This window comes from Vombatus ursinus, unplaced genomic scaffold (assembly GCF_900497805.2).
Source record: "Vombatus ursinus unplaced genomic scaffold, bare-nosed wombat genome assembly UNPS02015411.1, whole genome shotgun sequence".
Taxonomy (NCBI): Eukaryota; Metazoa; Chordata; class Mammalia; order Diprotodontia; family Vombatidae; genus Vombatus; species Vombatus ursinus.
Window position 1 is genome coordinate 764,079 of NW_020955189.1, and position 12,609 is coordinate 776,687.

The 12,609-nt window shown below is 51.7% G+C and overlaps 1 protein-coding gene across 1 annotated transcript in view; it reads right to left on the bottom strand.

Moving 5' to 3' along the window:
* RTN4R (reticulon 4 receptor) overlaps nt 1-11,936 on the bottom strand; it is a 105,964-nt gene extending 94,028 nt beyond the window's left edge. The window contains exon 1 of the mRNA XM_027847533.1: nt 11,867-11,936. Within this exon, the coding sequence (XP_027703334.1) occupies nt 11,867-11,936 (70 nt within the window). The remainder of the gene's footprint in view (nt 1-11,866) is intronic.
* Between the last annotated feature and the right edge of the window lie 673 nt (nt 11,937-12,609).

Genomic DNA, 12,609 nt, shown 5'->3' on the forward strand with positions numbered 1-12,609 from the left:
AGGAAGGAAGGAAGGAAGGAAGGAAGGAAGGAAGGAAGGAAGGAAGGAAAGGAAAGAAGGAAACACAGTATGTGCTTAACAAATGTTTTTGGGAGGGAGGGAGGAAGAAGGAGAGAAGGAGGGAAAGAAAGAAAGAAAAAAGAAAGAAAGGAAGGAAGGGAAGGAAGGAGGGAAAGAAGGAAGGAGGAGGGAAGAGGGGGAGGGAGGAAGGAAGGAGGAAGGAAGAGAAGGAGGAAGGAAGGAAGGAAGAAAGAAAAGGAGGGAAGGAGGGAGGAAAGAAAGAAGGAAGGAAGGAAACACAGTATTTGCTTAATAAATGTTTTTGGGAGGGAGGGAGAAAGGAAGATGGAGAGAGGGAAAGAAAGGAAGGAAGGAAAGAAGGAAGGAAGAAAAAAGAAAGAAAGAAAGAAAGAAAGAAAGAAAGAAAGAAAGAAAGAAAGAAAGAAAGAAAGAAAAAAGGAAGGAAGGAAGGAAGGAAGGAAGGAAAGAAGGAAGTAAGGAGGGAGGGAAGAAAGAAAAAAGAGGGAAGGAGGGAGGAAAGGAAGAAAGGAAAGGAGGGAAGGAAGGAGGAAGGAAAAAAGGAGAGAGGAAGGAAGGAAGGAAGGAAAGGAGGGAAGAAGGAAAGAAGGAAAGAAGGAAGGAGGGAGGGATGGAAGGAAGAAAAAAGAGAGGAGGGAGGAAGGAAGGGAAGAAAGGAAAGGAGGGAAGGAGGGAGGAAGGAAAGGAGGAAGGAAGAGAGGGAGGGAAGAAGGAAGGAAGGAGGAAGGAAGGAAGGAAGGAAGGAAGGAAGGAAGGAAGGAAGGAAGGAAGGAAGGAAGGAAGGAAGGAAGGAAGGAGGGAAGGAAGGAAGTTCAGGCCTGGGTCTGAGGGCTAAACAAAAGCCTAACCTTTGAAGGCTAAGGAAGAAATCAGTTGCCTCTTAAGGCTCTCTGGGTGTGGAAAGCGTGCACATGGTTTTTGATGAGCAAAGACTGAAGTCTCAGCAGCCTTCAGTACAAACAGCTCCCTGGTGGTAGCCAGCTCGGAAAGAGGCATCTGGCCGGCCTGCAAATGGCCTCGGCAGGAAGCAGGGCAGCCAGGCCTCCCCCACTCCTGAATCACCTTCCATCGAGCTAGGCCTGGGCATGTGCTCCATCAGGCTGGGCATTGCTCTGAGAGGGGAGGGTGGGTCAAGGGGCAGTGGTCGCCAACAGAGCTCCAGAGCTTCTTTCCTGGCATTCTGAGCCAGCAGAGCCTCCCAATGGAACTGGAGCAGCAGTGGAGGTGTCATGGAGTGCACGTGGCCAGGCTTGCCTTGCTCTGAACCTGGAGTCTCCCCTCCCCCTCCAGAGGCTCCCTGGAGGATTAACCTTTACCAGGGCCCAGGGTAACTGGACCCTCAAAGCTGGCACCTGTCTCTTAGGGCCCCTCAACCCACCTCCTGCCAGTGCAAGAACCCCACCCCCAAGCCGGCAGCTACCCTATTCACTCATTCACTCTCTTTACTCTATGGCACTCTTCCCTCCCTAACTCTACAGACTTGTCCATCACCCTTATTGTCCATCTTCCATCAGAGGCTAGAGTCCAACCTTCCATCAAGGCTCAGAGACAGGAACCATGAAAAGCTGGGGTTGCCTACCAAGGAAACCCCCAGAGAGACACAATTTTTAGGGAGAAATGTAAAGTCCTACACTTAGGTCCATAAAATCAACTTCCTAAGTGCAAATGGGAAAGACACGGCTAGACTCAGTTCTTATGAAAAGGACCTAGGGGTCTTAGTAGACTACAAGTCCAAGGTGAGTATGAATTCAATGAATTAAGACCCCACATTAAGATATTCATATCTAGGGAAGTAACAGTCCAAGGGTACTCCTTGGTTAGACCACTGCTGGACTTGGAGTCAGGAAGACCTGGGCTCCAATTCCATTTCAGACACTTAGATGTAACCCTGGGTGGGTCACTTGATTTCTCTGTACCTCAGTTTCTCCATCTGTAAAATTGAAGGGGTTAGACTTGACGGCCTTGAAGGTCCCTTCCAGGCCTTAATCTATGAGCCTCTGAAGACATCCTATTCAGTTCTGGGCACCAGTTTAGGAAGATTTCAATTGATAAGCTGGAGGGACAACTGCCTCTGTGAACTGAGATGACACCATCAACTTATCCATGTTCAAAGAGGGTCAACAAGGATGGAGACCAGCATGGGAGATTCTGTCACAGGTTGCAGATGAATGGATGTGATTACCATCTCTAAGCACCTGAAGGTCTGTCATGGGGGAAAGAGGTCAACCTCATTCTGCTTGGCCCCAGATGTAAGAATGAGGAACAATGGAGAAAGTCACAAGGAGACACATTTAGGCTTGATGTCTGGGGGGAAACCTTCCTAACTTTCAGAACAATATCAATGGGCTCTCGTGAACTCCCTGTCACTGAAGGTGTTCAAGTACAGGCTGGCCATGTTGTAGATATTCTCTGAGGTCTCACCTTTTAAGCTCTGAGATTCTGTGGCAATGGTGCCCAGCCAACCCCAACCTCCCAACACCCAAAGACTGTTGAATCTTCACAGGAAGAAAGGGAATATGGAAGTGTGAACTCCCAATGATCACCTCTCCCTGAAGAGACTAAAGTGGGTCACTGCCTCTGTTCATCAGGGCAGCCAACCTGGGTGCCAAGAGGAAGAGAGCTAGCTTCCCTGAGGATGGCCAGAAACCCTTTCTCAGGCCTCCAGCCAGAGCAGCCTTAGCTTCCAAAAACCATGTGCTCTTTGAAGGATGAAGGAAATCCACAGTGAAAGACTGAGGGAGGACACAGGAATCTTGAAAGCCTGAGTCCTGCTGAACAAAGGAAATTGGGGAGGGGGAAAAGAGAGAGAGAGAAAGAGAAGAGAGGAGAAGAAGAGAGAGTGGGAAAGAGTGAATGAGAATAAGAGACAATGAAAGAGTGAAGAGAAGAAGAGAAGAAAGAAGAAAAGGGGAGGGATAGAAAGAATTAGAGAGAGAGAAAGAAAAAGATCGATGAGAGGGAGAATAGAAAGGATAGAAGAAATAGGGAGAGAAAAAAAGAAAAGAGAACAGGAGAGTAGAGGAGAGAGAAGGAGGAGGGAGGGAAATTCAAAGGGCTGATGGGACCCCAAAGCCCTGGGTCCATTAGGGGGTGACCTCTGCCTCTTGTCCAACCACATAAAAGGTTCTGTGGGCCTGATCCTGAGCAGGTGTCTGAGCCACCATGAGGATGCCAGACAGCCTGCCCCCCCATTCCACCTCCTAGGCCCTCAGGCAGCTTTCCAAACTCTCAGGCGCCATGAAGCATTCAATTTGGGAGAGTCTAATGCTCAGCGTTTTGTATTTATATTATACCTTCCTCCATGGGGCCCCAAGTCACACGCAGACCAGCTCATCAGCCCCTGGTGCTGCGTGGGCAGCTCCGGCCCTGTCCACCTCTCCCAAGGAAGAGTCCCCTCTCATCCATTCTCTTCAGGGAGCCTCCCACTGTTTACAGAGGGACAAACTGAGACCCAGAAAGGGAAAGCAAACTGTTTGTAAGAATAAGGCAAGTGTGGGACTCAAACGTGGAATGTGACCAAGAATTCCATCCCTAGTATCCCTGACAAGTGGCTTGAAGCTAAGAACCTATTGAGAAAGAAAGAAAGAAAATAAACACTTATAAAGTTCCTCCTATGTGCCAGGCACTGTGCCAAGCTCTTTATAAGTATTACCCCATTTGATCCTTACAGTAGGTGCTATTATCCCCCACTTTACAGATGAGGAAACTGAGGCAGGCAGAGGCCAAGTGACTTGCCCAAGGTCACACAGGTAGGAAGTGTCTGAAGTCAGATTTGAACTCAGGTCTTCCTAACTTCAGGCCCAGGGCTCCATCCATTGCACCATCGAGCAGCCCCTTCTCCTTTGGGACAGCTCTTATTGTGAGGATGTCCTTCCTGACCTCCATGGCTCCTGTTCTGCCTTCTGGGGCCAAGAAGGACAAGGTCCATTCCTCCTTCACAGAACAGGCCTTTGGATGCTCCAAGACAGATGTTGTGTACCCCTCAAGTCTTCTCTTCTCCCAGCTGAAACCTCTCAACTCCTTTAGCAAACTCAGAGGGAGCACAGAGGCAGAGGCAGTGATGCTCCCGACAGCAGCAACAGGCACGAGGCCAGGAACCTTGGACCTCTCCAGACAATCCCACTGAAAACTTTCCCTCTCTTCCCAGATGTTTCCACCACACATCTCCATGTGTCCTCTGGGCTTATTACATTTGGAAAGGTAGGCTGGAGCCAGATGGTGAAGAGAGATGGAAGGAGAAAGAGAGAGGGAGAAAGACAGAGACAGAGATGGAAGGGGAGAGGGAGAGAGGGAGGGGGAGACAGAGACAGACAGGAGAGAGAGGAAGAGAGAGAGGTAGAGAAGAAGGAGAGAGAGAGGGAGGGGGAGAGAGACAGACACAGAAGCAAGGAAGAAGGAGAAAGAAAGAGGAAAGAAAAAGAGAGAGGGGGGAAAGTAGAGAGGAAAGGAGGAGAGAGAAGAAAAGGAGAGAGAGATAAACAGAGGCAGAGAGAAAAAGAGAGAGGGAGAAAGAAGAAGAGAGACAGAGAAGAAAGGAGAGGGAAGGAGAGACAGGACAGGAGGAGAGAGAGAAGAAGAAAGAAAAAACGAGGAGAGAGCATTTAATAATCACTAAGTTCATGTGAGGCGTGATGTTAAGAGCCAGAGATACAGATCCAAGCAAGCAAGATGGCCCCTCAGCGGGAGGGACTTAACATTCCAATGGGGGAAAGCAACACCTAGAAGGAAGAAAGTGGACGAGCAAGAGGGAGAGGGGAGGGGCAAGGTGAAAAATTCCAGAGTCAGGAACAGAGCAGGGAAAGTGATGAGCATGGACCGCCTTGGCTCTCCAGGAAATCATGGTCCTGGGCAGGAATTCACCAATCAGAAGAGGCGCCACATGGCAGAAGGTCAGTCAGTCAGTCAGTCAATGAATATCTATTAAGTGCCTACTATGTACCAGGCTCTGTGCTAAGCACTGGGGATACAACAAGAAGCAGAAGACAGCTCCTGCCCTCAAGGACCTTACAATCTAATGGGGAACAAGGCGCAAACAAATACATCCTGGATAAGTAGGAACCAATCCTCAAAGGGAAGACACTGGAATGAAGAGGAACTGGGAAAGGCTTCCTGGAGGAGGGGGCAATATGAGCTGGGGCCTAAAGGAGGTGGAGACGATGGGGAGAGCCTTCCAGCCTTTCCTGCCCTACTGTCCACCATCCCATGATGCTTAGATGTGCTGGAGACTACCCAACTACCCCAACAATGGGCACACGTAATACATACTTACACAAACATGCACACACATGCGATGCACACATGTACTGCATACCCGTGCGTGTGTGCACACATGTGCACAGCCACATACCCCTACATACACATGCCTATGAGCACATACATAGCTACGTGTATGCAATGCATACAGACATGTATGCATACATATGCACTCATATTCCCATGCACGCACATTCTTGCATGCACACATAGCACGAGCAGAAACAGAAAAGCTAGAGGCTCAGCATGGCCATCCAGGCTTAGATTCAATTCAGTTCAATCCAATCCACAAAACATGTATTAAATGTTTTCTGTGTATAATGACCTTTGCTCCTTGCTGGGGCTACAAAGCTGAAAAAAGTGCCTCAGGTCTTGGCCTCAGGGAGCTAAGAGTCTAAGGCAGGCCCCACATTTCTGGCCACCTTCCTTCTTCATCTCAGAGGGCCCTGTGCTGTCTCAGCTTCCCTTTGGGGAGCCGAGGAGGAGAAGGAAGGGTGTGGAAGGGAGGGAGGGGAGGGAGCTGAGGAGAAGGAGAGGGAGAAGAAGGAAGGGAGGGAAGGGAGGGAGCGGCCCCAGGGAGAAGGCAGCGCAGCCTTGGGAGTCACTTTCCCAAGTCTGTAAGTTTTTAAAGGGAAGACCCTTTGAAGGTAAAAATTTTGCACGCTGGTAAAAATTGGCTTCGGATCATCGGGTACAGATCCCCCATCCATCTCAGGACACATCTATTAATCACCTCCTGGGTGTTGGGCCTGGTACTGGGCCCCGGCCTTGCAAAGGAAAGAATATGGAGGCTTATCTCCCAAGGAACTCAAGGCCGGCCTCTGAGGGGGAAAAGGGTGGGCTCAGCAGCCCCAGGCAAAGGGAAGACCCCGAGGAGTGTGAGGAGCCAGGGAGCACCTTCATGTGAGTGGGAGGTGGGTAACACGGAGGGCTTCCTGGAGACAGGAGCCTCTGAGCTGGGCCTTGGAAGAAAGAAAGGACTCACACAGAGAAAGAGCCAAAAGGAAAAGGTCATTCCAGAGGTGGGGAGGAGGAGGGGCGACCCTCCAGAGCACAGGCAGAAAGACGATCAACTGATCGGATCAATGAGCATTTCTTAAGGGCCTACTATGCACTAGGCACTGTCTGGGCATTGGGGACACCAGAATGAAAATGAAAAGGCAAGGTTTGGCCAAAAGTCTATTATCCTTAGGGGAGTTTGATGAGAAAAAAACTGGAGAGGTGAAGAAGGGAGTCACATTTCTGAGACTCCATATAGTCACCTGTAAAATGGGGATGATAAGTACCTATCTTAAATGAGATTGTGAATGTAAAATACTTTATAAACTTTAAAGCTATGTAAATGTCAGCCCCTTCTGTTATGATTACTCCTTTATCCTGAAGGGAGTCACTAAAGAGTCTGGAAGAAGAGGGAGGAGGGGAGGTGACGAGTCAGACCTGTGCGCGGGAATGAATGACTAGGAATTTGGCCACTGCGTGGATTGGAGAGGGCAGAGGCTGGAGGCTGGGTGATCGAGAGGCTGTTGGGTCCGTCCAGAGCAGAGGGATGGGCGAGTGAGCTAAACCTAGGAGTGGAGAAGAGGTAGAATTGCCTCCTTCTCGCTCTAGGTCCTGAGCCCTACACCTCCCACTCTCATCCCACCGTCCCCCACCCCCCCCCCCTCCCCCATTCCCAGAAAAGCCCCATGCAGCTGGGAGACATCCGCAGGAGAGAGATAAACATCAAAGGAGGCCCTGGGCCCAAAGGGTTTCCCCCCAGAGCAGCTGTAGGGAAGGGGAGCAGAGCAGAAGGTGAACTCCAATTTCAGACAACTCTTCTCCCAGTCAGCAGAGGAAAGTGTGGGCAGTGAGAGCCCTGTCCCCTACTCCACTTATAGTGATAGCCCAGGATGGGGGCTTTTAGCAGTGCTCTCTTAGAATCCAAACTGGGGGGAACCCGGGGACCCCCTGGCTCCATCCATCCACCAGGGAGAGAGATCCCCAGAGAAAGAAAAAGGAAGACCAAAAAATGGAAAAAGGGAGGGGGAGGGAGAGAAAGAGACAGAGAGACAGAGACAGAGACAAAGAAAGGATGAGAACAAGAGAGGCAAAAGAAGGAGAGAGGCAGACAGATAGGAGAGGGGAAAATGGAGACAGAGAAGAACCAGAAAGATTAAGAGAAAGAACCACAGAGACACAGAGAGACAGGGAGAGGCGGGAAAAGTCATTCCCACCCTGGAGGTTTGGGAATAAGGCATTACACACACTTGGACAAAATGACCGGCAGAGTGAGGTGGCTGGCCTGTGAGGAAGATTGTTCACAGAGATGGGTGGCAGGTGGTCATGGGGCAGTCAAGAGGAATATGGGACATCAGACTGGCCCCTCAGAGCTGGCTGTAGGTTGGGGATGCACCCAAACAGATGCTCTGAACTCCCTTTAGGCCCCAAAAGTGTGGTTGCCTGCTGGGACATCCTCATGGCCCTTGGCCATGAAGGGGTGGGAGACAGTTTCAGTCCCCCATCCTTCGGGGAGCCCTGACCTCCCAGCTCTTGGAGAGCCTCAATTGAAAGCCTAGGAGTTCCTAGAGGCCACTGGCAGCCACTCTGAGAATCCATGTGTGTGTGTGTGTGTGTGTGTGTGTGTGTGTGTGTGTGTGTGTGTGGTCTCAGCTCAATGCCTATTTTTAACTGTCACACACACATGCAATTATTTCATTGATTTGATTTATTTAAAATGTGCCTTCTCCTCCTCCAGCCCCGGGTTTTGAGGCTGAGGCTGATTATAGCCTACCCTGCTCCCTCCTTCTCCCCCTCCCTGCACAGACACTATTATCTCTCCCAGCAGGCAGACTGTAAGGGATCCTAGGGTGGAGACAGTAGACCTGGCTCAGGCCAAGGGTCCCACATTTCAGGTCCTCAGGGGTCCTCAAGGGTGATTCCCTCATCTCACAGAGGAAGCCTGAGACCCTAGAGGGGAAGGGACTTGCCCACTTCTCCCTGCCAAGACATGGCAAGGCTAAGATTTGAACCCAGGACCTCCCACACTAGTATGGGGTGTTCATTCCAATGTTTCCTAATGCCTCTGTCCTAAGAACCTAGAACACAGCATGCCCAGAACAGAGAAGGACCTTAGACTAGTCAACATATCCAAATGAACCGCTGGTCACTCCCTGAACTCAAGGTCCCTTCCCAGCCCCCACTCCTAGAATAAAAACCCTCTTTAAAGCCACTTCTGAGAATCTATGTCATCATTCAAGGCTCAACCCAGGTACCCTTCATCACCACCACCACCCCAAATCCTTAATGTTCTCACCTTCTCTAGGCTACGTGGCTCCACTAACCTAGAGAGATGTTGCTATGACGTTGTATCTTCTCATACACACACGGACACAGACGTGCCCTAACCCCTGCAGAATGGCTGCTTTGGTTTTGGTATACTGCAGAACAGTGCATGGTGGATAGCATTAATAAATGCCTAATAACTGAATTGAATTGAACATAGAATGACGGCCCAGAGACCACTGGCCTCCAGAGACCCTGGAGACAATGTCATCCACCATCACTACCCCTCACCCTTTCCTTTTGCAGATAATGCTGAAGATCAGAAAAACGGAGCGATTTGCCCTAAGTCACTAGCAGAGGTGATCTGAAGCCAGGCCAGAACTCCAGAGAGAGAAGGAACCTGAGGCCCCAGTCCAACCCCATCATTTTGTGCACAAGGAAGACGAGACTGAGGGAGGTGGAATTATTTGTCCAAGGTCTAGGGGGTTGGTAGGTAAGTGGAAGAGGCAGACCTGGAAGCCTTTTCCTGGGTTTCCACCGAGGTGGGGACTGGGGCCGGGGAGGGAAGTCAGCCCACCAACCCAGCAGGACACACACATGCAGGCATCAGGAGCGAGGCCCTTCCTATTCTGGGTATTCTACAAAGGAGAAGTCACACTCCAGCTTCCTCACTGCTCTCAGCCCTAGGAGCCCATCAGTCCCAGGAATTGTTTAAGCCAAGCACCTTCTGGCTGGAAGCTCGACCCAGAAAACCCTGTGTAGGACCAGGCCAGCCAGGTTCTCAAATTAGAAACCTGCTGGTAAGGCTCTCCTCCTCCTCCTCCTCCTCCTCCCCTTCCTTCCTCCCCTTGCCTCCTCCTCCTCCTCCTCCTCCCAGAGACTGCTCCTGGGACTGAGACCTAGTGAAACCCAACACCCCCCAGCCAGTCCATTATAGGCTGGTCTGCCAGGTGCCAGGCACTGGGCACCATCAAGGTGGGTTGCCTCTGTCTGCCGCAGGCTGCAGCCGCAGAGCACACACCCAGGCGGCTAAGTAGAGATTGTTATTGAGGGCGAGAAAGGCAGAGGGGGGAGATAAAGGGGAAAGGCAGGGCTGGAGAGGCAGAGGGAAGGCACTCTCCGCTCCAGTAGGACAGCAGCAGCCCAGGCTGCTCCCCAGGCTGGAGGAGCTCCCCAGAACAGGAGAGCCCCATGTCGCCTGTGCCAGGAAGGAGAGCAGAGGAATGAAGTTCCCCATCTCCAGAGGCCAGAAGGTGCTCAGCTGCTGCTCTGAGGCCCCCAATGGAAAAACAAGGGGAATAGCAGGGGAAAAAAAGAATTCAGGGGGAGGTGAAGGGGGTGAGTGTGCTGAAAGCATGAGGGCAGGTGCAAGAGCAGTGGAACTTGGGAGGGCAATTCTGTGCATGCAGGTGTTAGAATCGTGGAAGAAGATTCCAAAGTGTCCGAGCTGAGTGGGACCTTAGAACACAGAATGTCAGAGCTAGAAGGGAGATTAGAACATCAAATGTTATGGCTGAACAGAGAAGGTCAGAGCTGGGAGCCCCCTTAGAACATGAAATGTCAGGGCTGAGAGGGGTGTTAGAACAAGGAATGTCAGAGATGAGAACCTTGGAACAGAGAACATAGAATATCAGAACTGGGAAGGGCATTAGAATTTTGGAAGTCAGAGCTGGTAAAGATGAGAAACCTTTGAATCCAGTCATCCCATTCTTGAGATGAGGGGAAAGGCCCAGCAAAGGGGTCCAAAGTCACAAAAATGGCAGAGCCAACACTAGAACCTGGGTGTCAGCTTCATATTCTGTCTTCTAACTAGGAGACTAACAGTCCCTGACACCCTAGTCAGGTGGGAGGCAAGCAGGCAGGTGATAGAAGGGAGATGAAGTGGTAGTGGGGAAGGTGAAGAGGGGAGTCCTCAACTATAGAGACAAGTGTTGGGGGAGGGGCACTCTGTGTGTGTGTGTGTGTGTGTGTGAGAGGGGGAGAGAGAGAGAGAAAGAGAAGGGGGGGGGAGGGGCATATTGTGTGTGTGGTATGAGAGAGAAGGGAGGGGGAGGGGCATATTGTGTATGTGTGTCTGTGTGTGTGTAGTGTGAGAGAGGAGAGGGAGGGAAGAAGGAGGGAGGAACTAGGGGGAGAGAGCTCTTGGTTATAAGCTACTGTGGACACTGGGGGCTTTCAGTCACAAGGATAGTGTAGAGAGCTTGGTATATGCAGCTGCGCTGGGGTGGGGGACAGGAAAGCCCCAAACCCTGTGCTTTGAGACACTTGTCTCCAATAAGATAACAGAATGCACAGCTAGAAGGGAAGACGGGGTCGTTTTACAGAGGGAGAAACTGAGGCCCAGAGAGAGGAAGAGACTCCCTCAAAGTCACACAGAGAGCCTGTGGAAGAATGGGGTATTTGAGCCCAGGACCTCGCCAGAAGCCAGGCACGGCAATGCTTCTACTCTTTCCCTTTGCCCTTCTGGACGGAACTGTGTTGAAGGCTCTAAATTCTTACAACCCTTCCATTGTGTACTATCACGCCTCACATGCCGATCTGTGGAACTAGTGAAGGAGGAGAAGGAAGGGAGAGAGAGAGGCCAAGCCCTCCAGAGTCCAAGGCAGACTAGCTCCAGAGCACCCTCAGCCCCAGATTCTCCCAGCCCTCAGAGGAGCTGGACTCCGCCCCCCCTTCCCCACCCCTACACCATCCAGCCCACTCCACTCTCAGCGTATGGACAGCCCTATGTAGCTGCTGCAGAATCCAGACTCTCCCTGATGCATGACACGACCCCCCCTCAGGGGTGGGCACTGGGCATATCTCTGTGTGTGTGTGTGTCTCTCTCTCTCTCTCTCTCTCTTCCTCTCTCTCTCTCCAGCCTGGCAAGCCACTGGGGACAATGCAAGTCTGCCAGCAGGCAGCCTGAGAGGAAGCCTCCACCCTTCTTATTGGAGTCTCCTCCAACCATTCTCCTCCCCCAGCCAGAGAGGTCACATGGGGGTCCTGCTTGACAGAGGAAGGCCAAGGCTCTTCTTCTCTTCCCTCCCCACCCCTCCCTACCCCTCCTCTCCTTGCCTCTTCTCTCTTTCCCACCCACAGCTTGCCTGCCCAGAACCAGTCAATGTCTCAACCCTTTCCAGGCCAGCCCAGGGTTCCAATGGAGGTAGGAGCATTCCCCTGCAAGCCCCTCCAGGTTCTCAGTCCACTTCCCCTCCCCAAGCCCAGGGAGACAGATGCCTGGAAAACCATCGAATAAGATTGATTCCGAAAGGACAATGCAGGTAGGCAGGGAGTTCCTGGCGCAATTTCAGGCTGAGTTTCAGCCTCATACCTTTGAAACGAGCTAAGCAGGACCTTCCTGGGAGAAGTCCTGAGACTGAGGCCCCTAATGCAGGAACCATGGCCCGATCCTGCTTTCCAGTGCCTGCTGGTTCCAGTAGACTCAGCCCATTAACCCCTTTATTGAAAGGGAAAGGGATAGCTCTCCCTCCCCAAACCTAATCACTGCCTGGCCCTAGGGGCTTCTGCTTTCTCTCCCCATTTAGGCATCACTGGGTTGGGGGGGGGGGGGGAAACGGGAAAGAGGGGGGGGGAAGGGGCAAAGAAGGGGAGGGGAAAGGAGAGGAAGAAAAAGAGGAGAGAGGAGAGAAGGGAGGGAGAGAAGGGAAGAAGTGGAGGAGAGGGAAGAAGAAAAGAAAGGGAAAACGAAGAGGAAAAAGAGAGAAGAGAAAAGAGAGAGAAAGGGGAGGAAAAGGAGGAGAGAAAGGGAAGAAGAAGCATGCAAAGACCCAGACAGCACCAGCCTGTTTCTTGAGAGGCAGGAGGGCCGGGCCCACCACTGACAGAGACAGCGCAAGCAAGCTTGACTCCGCCAGCCTCACGACTGACCCGAGCTCATCTCGTTTGCCTACCGCAACCGCAACCGCACCCACCCCCCTGGCCGCCCGCAGCCCCCTCTGGGCCCTGCGCGCCACCACCTCTCTCTCTCTCTCTCTCTCTCTCTCTCTCTCTCTCTCTCTCTCTCTCTCTCTCTCTCTCTCTCTCTCTCTCTCTCTCTCTCTCTCTCTCTCTCTC